Source organism: Pituophis catenifer, unplaced genomic scaffold, assembly GCF_029215685.1.
Source record: "Pituophis catenifer annectens isolate HBS135680 unplaced genomic scaffold, rPitCat1.0.hap2 SCAF_4, whole genome shotgun sequence".
Classification (NCBI taxonomy): domain Eukaryota; kingdom Metazoa; phylum Chordata; class Lepidosauria; order Squamata; family Colubridae; genus Pituophis; species Pituophis catenifer.
The window spans coordinates 32,282,003-32,294,453 of record NW_027256884.1 but is presented as its reverse complement, the minus strand read 5'-3'; the positions used below and the strand labels follow the sequence as shown (position 1 = coordinate 32,294,453).

The following is a 12,451-nucleotide window of genomic DNA, read 5'->3' as shown; positions in this document are numbered from 1 at the left end:
TTCTTGTCTTGCATGTGCTGATAAAAGTCCATAAAATAGAGCCAATTTTGACTAAAGTTGAACCTTTGGCTGTTTTAGGGTTAGGCCACTTCCAGAACACTACAAATTACAATTGTTCTGGAAACTTGATTCTCAGAAAACCACAAGACCCAGATTACTTGGCATGTTCTGGAATTAAAATGGAATCCTGCAGTATTTCCCCATGTAATAATGATGTGCACAACCAAAAGGAAGGCTCCAATTGCATTTCCTGTTCTTCTTTCATTCTAGAAATGGACACATGGGAAAATGACATGTTTTTGAAAGTGATATCTCTACAATATCCATCTCAGATGGTTATAGTGTAGATTACTTTTAAAAAGTGTAATGATGTTTTGACCCCTTGAAATGCCTGAGTAATTGTTTGCAATTGTCATCTCCACCATGGCATTGCTAGCAGTCTGTATTGGACAGAAGCAGAAAGATTGAAATTATGTTAAAGTTGAATCCTGTTTCCAAATATTATTCTTGTATGGCATTATTCTTGTATGGCAGGTGTACATAGGGAAGAAGGAAAAGGAATAGTTGCGTAGGTTGTTTCTCAAAGTTACAGCCATTGCAGTATCCCCATCATCATGTGATCAAAATTTGGACTCTTGGCAGCCCACCCACATTTACAACTTCAGCATGAACTTGAGCAGTGGTAGGTTCCTCCCGGTTCCGCTGAGCCGGTAGCAGTGACGATATGACGTCACCAAACCGGTTCTGCTCCCCCGCCCCCCCCTGCGTTCTTATCTTTTATTTGGCCCCACCCCCAATCTATTGCTGCCTCCTGAGTCCCAGCTGATCGGCTAGAGGGGAAAAAACTGTTTAAACTCTTGCTGCGGGGCTTCAAAGGGCCGCCCTACAGTTGATCAGTGTTAAAAGAAAACAAATGAGTGGACTGCAAAAATAAATGGGTAGACCAGTGCCCGCAAAAACAAATGAATAGACAGCTCTGCAAGCAGTTAAAAGTCTGGTAGACCAGTACCTCTGCTAAATCCTAAAGAATTGTCACATGACCATCAAGCCATGCCCACAAAATAATCCACGCCCACAGAACCGGTAGTAAAATATTTTAGAACCCACCCCTGTACTTGAACTCAATCCATCTGCCCATCTCTTAAGTAGTGCAATCATGAAATGCTTACCTAAAGACTATTTTGCTTAATGAGGGAAATTCTGGTCCCAATTACTGTCATAACTGAGGACTACCTGCAGACAGTCTTCACAAAAAGGCCACTGGTGAAAAATGCTGCCCTTCTATTCCCCCCTCCCCCATAGAGACTGACTAGAGATCGGAAAGCATTACACATATCCTTCTTATCTTCCTTGTAATTACATCTATTATACAAGGGATGTCCAGAGGAGATTGTCAAACTCAAGATGGCAGCTGTGAGGCACCTAAAAACTTGACGGAACTTCTATTGTCCTATTGAAGTTACCATCTTTACTTTTTTGGCAATCCTTCAGATATTTCTGCACAAGGAGAAAAGTTTATGCTTTTCTTTATTAACAGATAATATTTATAATTAGCAATATCTTATTTATTTATTTATTTATTTATTTTATTATTTATTAACAAAATGTATGTGGCTCAACTCACAGTGATTCCATGTAGTTTACAAGCCTATAATCCCATAGAAAATCCATTAAATCCCCACTCCCTTTTCACATATGTCTGGACTTGTATTTATTATTTTGAGAAATTTTAATATTTTTTAAAGGCTACCTGTTTTGAAAAAATAAGTAAAGTCATACTTGAATAAAACTTGTGTCCCATTGACTGGATGGTTGTATCCATGTTGTATTCCAAATTGTTGATTACTGTCTGCTTCCAAAATATTTGTTTTTCAATTTACGTGTCTTGGGATTTCCTAGTACAGTAATTTCTGACCCACTTCCTAACTATGTTTGACCCAGTTTAGCTTTTTTAAGATCAGCCAAAGTCAGCTAGGTGTTGCTGGCTGCTTGTGACTTTTGGAGGAAAAAAAAAATGCATCTAAAATCTACTAAAACTGAAATCTGTTTAGCCCAGCCGTTTAAAATCTTGAATGCAGGCCTATTTATAATTGTTATATCTGAGTAATAATAGTACTTCCCTTTTCTTGTTTTGAAAAGGAAGGTGTTTTGAAAAAAGTGCTTTTTAATATTCTGTACCATCATGTCTCATGCCTGATGACTGTCAGTAGGCTTTTGAAAATTAATTTCTATGGCTAGTTTCATAGTTTTCCCCTAGTGCTTGACATTTTCATGCTGCAGTTTATATTCCTGTCAGGTCTCACAAAGGATTTTGCTAAATCAACAGTAAACTCATATATGCGATACTGTTTCATCACATACAGGGATGGAAGTTGCGAAAATTCTTTTATAGGTAACCAAATAGATGTTTTTTCCAGACTGAAAAACAGAGAAAATATGCTATCCATTTCTCTGAGATAAACTACCTTTAGGAATTGCTCTCACAGTGTACACTATGTACTTAATCTTAGGGCAAAATTTCCAAGAAGTTTTTCATCAGAGAAGATAGATAAAATTCCCCAATTTGTTTGTAGATGATAATGTTCTTGGATGGAGAATTTCTAGTCATGCAGATTAGGCTCTAGTCTAGGTTATGCAGAGAAGCAATGTTAGATTGCATCAGACACTCTCTGGGAATTTGCAGGGAAGAAGAAGAAAGCACATACTGTAGTTATTTTCCATTTTTGGAAATATAAAACCCAATTTTTAAAGTCTATTCTTTGTGCTCTGTTTCTGGATTTTTAATTTTTTTGCTTGAGATGATAATTGGCTCAGTATGGATTGTGGATGTCTCCTGACATCATGAATACAAGTGTCATTTATTCTTAATTCTTTACGGGCAATTTAGAGGCATATATTTAATTATTTATAATTAATTTACAGTATATATATGTATGTATGTGTATATATATATATATATATTTGTTTTCTGAGGTTTTCGCGGGTGTTTGTTTGTAGGTCTTTGGTTATTCGGGTTTTCTCCTGCGTAAAATTGGAGGTTTCTTGGCAACATTTCGACGAAGTCTCATTCGTCATCTTCAGGCTGGTGTCTTCGGCTTCATGCTTCTAGGAACAATGTGTGTGATCGCAGCTGTTTCTTCCTTTTAACTGCCAGTGGGGGTGTGAACTGATTGGGTGGGGGCTTGGCTGTGTTCTGATTGGGTGGAGGTGTGTTCTGATTGGTTGGGGGCTTGGCTGTGCTCTGATTGGATGGGGGTTTGGCTGTGCTCTGATTGGATGGGTGTGTGTTCTGTTTAGGTGGGGGCTTGGTTGTGCTCGGGTTAGTCTGAGTAGCAGGGGGATTTGAGCTGGTGAGCTGTGTTGCTGTTGTTTGGCTTCGTGTTCGTGGCTGTGCTACCTCTTCATGCTTCATGTATGGATTGGGGGGGTTTAAAGGGGCTAATGATGCAGCTGTGGTCTGGCTTCTGGTCTGCGGTCGTGCCTCAAAACACACATAAACCGCTATCTGCACGCACTCTCACACCACCACCCAGCACAGATCAACTCCGTAGCCAAGACACTCATCTCCAGAACAAAACGCTTAGCTGACGAACAACACCTAAAAACCGAACTACACACTCTCACTAACGTATTAACATCCAATGGATTCCAAAGAAATAAGATTACCAACCTAATCAAAAAAGAAACCCCCACTAAAATCCAAGACAGAGAACAAGAAAACGGCAAAGCCCTCCTCCCATACATAAAAGGCACCACAGATAGAATCAGCAAGATCCTCCACAAACACAACATCAAGACAGCATTCTGCACAAACCGAAAAATATCCACCATCCTAAGAAACCCCAAAGACAAAATTGAGTTAGAAAATCAAGGAGTATATGAAATCCCATGCACTGCCTGCCCCACCACATACATCGGACAAACCAACAGAAGAATAAGTGCACGCATTGAAGAACACAAGAACTCAGTCAAAAAAGAGGAACCAACTTCTTCCCTGGTCCAACACCTCAAAGCCACAGGACATGATATTGACTTTAAAAAGACCAGAACTATCGCCAAAACTGAACACTTTAACAACAGAATAATCAGAGAAGCCATCGAGATAGAAAAACGTCCACACAGCATGAATAAACGAGATGATACCTCCCGTCTACCAGCCATTTGGAAACCCACCCTTATTGACAAACGAGTCCCTAACACAAAGAATGACACCAGACCCACACTCACGAGAGCCACACAGGATGTAACCACCACACATCCACGCAGAAAGCAGACTCAAACCCACACTGAGGATGAGGCACGACCGCGGACCAGAAGCCAGACCACAGCTGCATCATTAGCCCCTTTAAACTCCCCCAATCCATACATGAAGCATGAAGAGGTAGCACGGCCACGAACACGAAGCCAAACAACAGCAACACAGCTCACCAGCTCAAATCCCCCTGCTACTCAGACTAACCCGAGCACAACCAAGCCCCCACCTAAACAGAACACACACCCATCCAATCAGAGCACAGCCAACCCCCATCCAATCAGAGCACAGCCAAACCCCCAACCAATCAGAACACACCTCCACCCAATCAGAACACAGCCAAGCCCCCACCCAATCAGTTCACACCCCCACTGGCATTTAAAAGGAAGAAACAGCTGCGATCACACACATTGCTCCTAGAAGCACGAAGCCGAAGACACCAGCCTGAAGATGACGAATGAGGCTTCGTCGAAACGTTGCCAAGAAACCTCCAATTTTACGCGGGAGAAAACCCGAATAACCAAAGACCTACACACACACACACACACACACACACACACACACACACATATGCATTTAATACATATTTAATTTACAGCAATTTAGAGGCATATATAATCACATTTTTTATTTAAACTATTGAAACTGAAAACATGATTATTTGTCTTGCAACTATACTTATTGTTGATTTCCCTCCTTCCATTATTTATTTGATAGGCTGATTGATGCTGGATTGCAAGATTTCATATTATCCCTCAATAATCTCTATATTTTTGTATTTTTTTACCAATCACATTTGTATACTTACAGTCTTATTTTTTGCAATTCTACATTTCAGGGAAAGGTTCATCTAGAATTGAGACTAAGTGAAGTCATAACAGATACTGGTGTGATTTGCCATAAACTTGCTACACGGTAGGTATCCCTGATGTTTGATAATATTTACCAACACTGTTGTTTCAATAACTGTGAATATGTATCCTAATATATACCAAAGGTGAAGAGGAATACACCTTTCAAATAGCTTGGGAAAAGTACAAACAGTTTCAAATCTCAAGCAGGATTGTCAACTAGCTTTTTCATGAATATGAAAAATCCTCACCCATCTTTTTGGATGGTTCAAAAACTATTAGTTTGATGGAGTGAGTAGAAAATATCCACTTGAATGAGTAGCCAGAAATAATTTTTTGGATCTCAGACACTCTTTAGGGCTACATAAACTTTGCAAATAACATTACATATGTAATAGGAATATATCTTTTCAGTTGATAACATTTTTTTTTTAAAAAAGTAAATTTGCGTTGGATGAAGCCTAAATTTTACAAGCTGCAGCAGAATTACATCCTTTAATTGGCATGTTAACTAGCACATAATCTGTTCTACAGCATAAACAGCATAGTGGTATTACATAGCATTATTATTATTATTATTATTATTATTATTATTATTATTATTATTATTATTATTATTATTGAGATTTATATGCTGCCTTATCTCCAGCTGGACTCAGGGCGGCTCACAACAGTAAAAAACATCTAATGAAAAAGTTAAAAATAAATTAAATCCAAATCTCATAATTTAACAGTTAAAAGTGCAATTAAGACTAACAAGTTAAAAATTAAAACCCCATCAGTCCAGGCCAGCCAAGCGAAACAGCCACGTTTTCAGGTCGCGACGGAAAGAGCGGAGGTCGGGAGCCACCCGGAACTCCAGGGGCAGTTGATTCCAAAGGGTAGGTGCGCCCACAGAGAAAGCTTTCCCCCTGGGGGTCGCCAGCCAGCACTGTCTGGCCGACGGCACCCTGAGGAGGCCCTCTCTGTGGGAACGCACCGGGCGATGGGCAGCTGTTGCTGGCTGCAGATGGCCCCCCAAATATCCTGGGCCTAAGTCATATAGGGCCTTATAGGTAATCACCAGCACCTTGAATCTTACTCGGAGGGCAACTGGCAACCAATGCAAGTCGTGTAGGAGAGGTGTAACATGGGAGTGTCGAGATACTCCCATCACAACCCGCATGGCTGCATTCTGCACCAGCTGAAGCCTCCGAGTGGTCTTCAAGGGCAGCCCCATGTAGAGGGCATTGCAGTAGTCAATATGGGAGGTGACAAGCGCATGAGTAACCGTGCATAGGGCATCTAGGTCCAAATAGGGGCACAACTGGCGCACCAGGCAAACCTGGGCAAATGCCTCCCTGGTTACGGCCGTTACATGATCTTCCAAGTTTAGCCGTGAGTCCAGGAGGACAGCCAAGTTGCGCGCCCTGTCTACAGGGGGCAACACCTCATCCCCTATGACAAAGTTGGAATCACTTGATTGGACCGAGACGCCAGTACCCACAGCCACTCGGTCTTGGCAGGGCTGAGCCGAAGCCTGTTCCTCCCCATCCAGATCCTCACCGCTTCCAGGCACCAGGACATCACGTCGAGGGCCTTGCTGGGTTGGTTTGGGGTGGATATAAAAAGCTGGGTATCATTAGCATACTGATGATACCTCACCCCAAAACCCCGGATGATCTCACCCAGCGGCTTCATATAGATGTTGAATAAAAGAGGAGAGAGGACCAACCCCTGGGGCACCCCACAAATGAGGGGCCTCGGGGCCAACCTCTGTCCCCCAGAAAACACCACCTGCGAACGTTCCGAGAGGTAGGAGGAGAACCAGTGTAAAACAGTGCCTCCCACTCCCAACCCCTCGAGGCGTCGCAACAAGATACCATGGTCGATGGTATCGAAAGCCGCCGAGAGATCTAATAGGACCAGGACAGAGGAGTAACCTCTGTCTCGGGCCCTCCAGAAATCATCCACCAGCGTGACCAATAACGTCTCCATACTGTACCCAGGCCTGAAACCCGACTGGTACGGATCCAGGTAATCCAATTAATAATAATTGCCATATGCTATCAACTTAGATTTTTGCATCATTAGGAAACATATAAAGGAAGATTTCTTTTTTACCACAGCCTTTTTTTAGGGCTGTTGGGGAATCCATTTGGGCAGTGAAGGAAGGCAGAACCAAAAGGATAGAAGTACTTCTGTTTCCTTTCTCTATACTCTTTTTTTAAAAACTCTTTCTTTATTCTGAAAACTGAATTTGAACAATATGGATTTGAAGTGTAATCACCAACTATCTAATGTGATAAAATAGGTGTAATTCTTTAATGGAAGTTCTAAAAAGCAAATTCATTGCTTAGTTTAGGAAAAGGCATTGTTGTATCCAATAAGTGATCAACAAGTCTAATAATCAACAACTTTTACTTCAGATAACTTTTCTTATTTTAGCAGGGATAAATCTGTCAATGATCTTTCCTTCTTTCTGGGTTTGGAGGTTTTTTTAGCTATTAATGTTATTCATGTTTTTAAATGCTAGACACCAAACTATATAGTCAATAAAAGATGGGCTTTTTTATATATATGTATAAAAAGGGCACATGTTTTTGAAAAAAAAAATGTTCTTTTTTTCTATTTCTATTTCTTAAGTATAGAATAGCAAACTCATATGAGATCTCTAATAATGTTATTTTTGGTTAGAGATATTTACATTGTATACACATTCTGAATTTGCCAGGAACATCAGAAGATAAGTATCTTTCCTAGAAGCTCATAGCTTGACTGTCTGGAAAATCAGGAAATGCTGATGGGGAAATAAACCACGCTATCAGCTTTTATTACATGAGCCAAATTTTCTGTTACTATTCTTCTGTTAAATAAAAGGCATAGATTGTAGCAGTTTTGGTGATGCCAGCAGTAATTTTGATAAGAATTACATTTCTCAATCATGCTATGAAATCTGCTCAGAAGAGTTATGGCACAGTTTGTTCTAAAGTATGGTCAGAATTGCAGCGCAGTGCTTCCCCTCATTATGATTCAAGAACTACAAAGTGTTCTGTTAAGCGTTGTTCTGTTTTAAGATAACCCAAGTAAAAGTTAATTGTGTCTGAGAGTTGCCTTGCACAATCTGATGTTCTCCAAGTTGAGGTAGACTATAATTGTCTTCATTGCTGGATCGGATGCCAAAAATGGCCTTTGGAATTATACCAGTCTGGGGGGGCACAAAATTAGGCAAGGTTGTATTTATTGGAGCATATTGTGTAAGATATTTTATGTTACATGCCGTTGTATAATTTCATTATCAATATCTTTCTGTTTTATTCTTATATCTTATATTTCCATTTTAATCTCCATTTTAAGACTAGTGAGAAAATTTAGCAGGCAGATCATAGTCCTCTTCAGGTAGACCCACTGGATGCTTAGAAGAGACACTCTTCTCCCTCTCTTCAGGAGACATCACTTAATCCTGGCATTCATGAAAACTAAGTTACAATGATCAGGTCACATTTTATAAAGATACCATCTAATAGAAACCACAGTTGCTGTTGAGACACACACACCCTTCCTTTTTCTCCACCTTTTGACGTTTTTGTATTTGTGCACTTCTTTTTTTATTATAATGAATGAAATGGCTCAGTATTTAGAATGGATGTGAAAATCTAGTTCAAATAACAGATAGAAAGAAAAGCCTGGGAAGCAAACCCAGTAGGGCAGTTTGGGAAGAGTTAGGGTTAGGGTTGTAAGTATAAGGTGTAAAATGTAAAGCTTTACTTAAACTGGGCACACATGTAAAATCAACCACAGGCAACATGTTGAATGGCCTTAGGCAACCATAGGCAACATGTTGAATGGCCACACAATGGTTAATTTCTAGAGTCTTTTATTTTCATCAACATAGATATTTTGATACAAGCTTTTTCTCTCAACCACTGCTGAAAACAAACACTGTATGGCTTCATTTTCTGTCCACAAATGTTATCAGTCTGAGAGGGGAGAAAATGTCTCACTAGTTACTGAGATATCTATTTCTCTATCTCTATATGGTACTTTGCCAGGTCTGTTTTGCATTTGGACTAAATTGTTTTTGGCCAGTGTGGACGTAATGTTTCCAGTCCCTTAACTTTATGTACAAGATAAAGAAATGCTGCGTGCATTCATGTTTTCTTTTCTAGTGGGAGCAGGTTCCTCCAACTAGCATTAACCATTATGCAAACCCCAGAATCCTTAAGATTTCCACATACTGCCTTGGTACTAGTTCAGTCATAGAGACATGCCTGTGTACTCTCATCTCATTATCTGGGTTCAACAAGTGAGTCAATTTTGCCAGCTCAATTGTGACAGGAACCTGTCCATCCTGGCTCCTGGGCTCAAGCTAACTGCTTCCCATAGAAGTTGATTGTTCCAGATCTTTGAAGCACAACATAGTATTATTAAGGTAATGGTCTGATAAATTTGAATATTTCCCATCCTCCCTAAATAGTAACCATTTGCACTGAAGTAACAAATCTATGAAGAAAAACTATTATCACAGTACTGAAGTCTGGCGCATTGGTTTATACATCTTTTAGGGACGAGAGGGAGGAGAAATGGTGATATGGAAGTAATTAATGTTCTTTGGGCTTCCCACTGTTTCTTGCACCTTTCCTATTTCTCCTTCCCATTCTTATAGTATGTTATGTTAATTCATTTAAGTCCAACATGTATGTTCCTTAGATGATTAATAGTAGGTGTGTAGTAGTTCTTTACATGTACTTGCAAGTTGTGTTGTGGTGTGGTTTGTGGTATATGTACTTGCAAGATGGGTTTGTGATGGATTTGTCTACACATGCATACTCAGCATCCTTGCTGGTGTGAAGGAATGTTCCCCCATTCATTCATATCACTTTAGATGAAATATTTCTTAGGAATATTTTTATACGTATAGCAGTTCATGAGGAAAAGACAGAGAAAATAAGAATTTTATTTTGCAAAATGATGGCAGTGCAGCAATGCTTCAATATCCTATTTTCCTGCATATGTACGTTCAGCAAAGGCCAGGGATATGTATTACTAAGATGAATTTCTAACCTGTACATCAATTTATTCTCCTACATCCCAGCCCTAGGAAAAACAGAGAGGAACATGGTTTGGAATCCACTAGCCAACACCCAGAAATGTACAGATTCCTGAAACTCACCATGTAACTGTATAATGGAGAGTCAATACATCACAACAGAATAGAAACAATAAATAAATAAATAATACAACAACCTTGCTGTCTTGGATATGGAAAAGTTTTAATAATAAACTTCATATTAAGTCAATGAAGTTGAATCTCTACATATAAAAAGGAGGGGTTTTTTTTAGGAAACAAGGAATGTAGGAAAAACAAGACAACATTTACAGAATTAGAATTCATAATAAAATCAATGCAGTTAACCTAATTATTTATTAATACAGTTAGTATTCTTAATATTCAGCATATAATCATAATTCATTACAGAAAATGCAATTGAAGGATAATTGAAAGTTAGCCTGCTTGGGGAGACTATTGCTTTGCTAAATTAAAAAAAAAAATTCTACCTAGGATGTCTTTAGTCTATTAAGCAAATCAGAAATTATTTGGAGGACAAATTCATCTTCCTAATGACTGTTAGTGGAATGTTAAATATACAATTTCATATTCATCTGTGGTATAGTATAAATGGGATTATCAGGAAGAGATTTTCTGTTAAAGAAAATCTAGATTCTATTCATTCATTACACTCGGTACTGGGCAAGTTAACAGATGCATTTGTGGCTCAATCATGCCTTACCAAAACCTAAGTATGTGTCCTATTCCCTGAGAAATTGCTGGAGAATCTGTGTCCTTTGTCACAAAAAATATGGAACTAAGTTAGAAGAACGGTATCAATCCATATTAAGCAGTTTCTTGCACTCCCAAAATACAGTTGCTATGAGCAATTGAATTCTTGCACGTTTGCTGCTACCTTTTTAGGATGCAGTGTTATATAGAGATGGATATAAGCAATTTTCACAAAACCTTAGCAGAAATGGATGATTAGCACTGAATAATTTCAGGGACAAAACATATTTTATTCAGTATTAAGATGAAATGAGTTGAAACAAAATACTGAGTTTCATCTCGTATGTCTATGTATTCTTCATTTCTCTTCCTCAAAATATCATACATTTTGGCCTAAATAATTAACTTGTTACTTGAACAAGCTAACAGATGCCAGAAGTTCCCATGCATGTATCACTTTAACAATGATTATGAAGCAGAGCATTAGTGGAGATGGAAGATTTATCTAAAAATCCAGATATGGTATATCTGTCTACATTTTCTTGGAAAGGAAACATGTCTTCCAAATGGAAAATGTAAGGAAGGACAAAAAAAAACAAATTGGAAGCAATAGAAAATGAATACACTCCAAAATTAACGCTGTTGTATAAGGCAATACAGATGAAAAGGCAAAAAATAAATGTTGTGGAGATTGTTTTTCTTTTATTTATTTGTATCCCGCCTTTATTATTTTTTATAAATAACTTAAAATGATAATACTCCTTCCTCCTCTATTTCCCCTTAACAACAAACCTGTGAGATGAGGTAGGCTGAGTAAGATGACTGGCTTGTCTGTTAAATGCTCACTTAGAAGATTCCACTTTATTCTGATGTACTAGTTTTATCTCTCTAGGCTTCCCTTCTCTGTTTATGTCTTATCTCTGGCTCCAACCTACCGCTAGTGCACTTCTCATGTAATGTTCATGTTTATCCTATGCTTATGAGTTTATATTTTTATTTTTTAAAATCCCTTTTCAGCTTTACAAACCTACACAAAGTTTTGGGGGATGTGAGGTCTTAGGTGTTCTCTGAGCTTGGATGTTTTCTTGCAGACATTTCATTGCCAAACTAGGTAACTCATTCGTGTACTGTGGTTGCACAAACACATGCAATGCGGTGACTGCTGAAGGCCCAAGAACACTCCCAAATTGGAAATCCTGATTTTTCCAGCCAAGTACACTTCTATCTAGAACAAACTTCATCCCAGGCTCTAGCTTTTACAGTACCAACAACACTCTGTTTTGTCTACATTTCATTTCAGCTTCTTAGCCCTCATCTAGCCCTTTACTGAGATTAGGCAATATTGAAGAGTAATGATTTTATTTATTTATTTATTTATTTATTTATTTATTTATTTATTTATTTATTTATTTATTAAATTTATATCCCGCCCTTCTCCCCGAAGGGACTCAGGGCGGTGAACAGCCGAGAATTAAAATAACATGCAATATAAAAGTTAAAATAATTAAGAATAAATTAAATTAAACGGCCACCCCAATTTAAAACCCCTAGCAATACAATTAAAAAACCCTTAAAACCTATTCAGGC

General features: G+C 38.6%; 1 protein-coding gene across 1 annotated transcript in view; it reads left to right on the top strand.

Annotated features, from left to right (window-relative positions):
• Window positions 1–12,451, top strand: part of RASA3 (RAS p21 protein activator 3) — a 98,455-nt gene that overhangs the window by 35,058 nt on the left and 50,946 nt on the right. Inside the window, exon 4 of the mRNA XM_070942880.1 lies at window positions 5,091–5,167. Within this exon, the coding sequence (XP_070798981.1) occupies window positions 5,091–5,167 (77 nt within the window). The remainder of the gene's footprint in view (window positions 1–5,090; window positions 5,168–12,451) is intronic.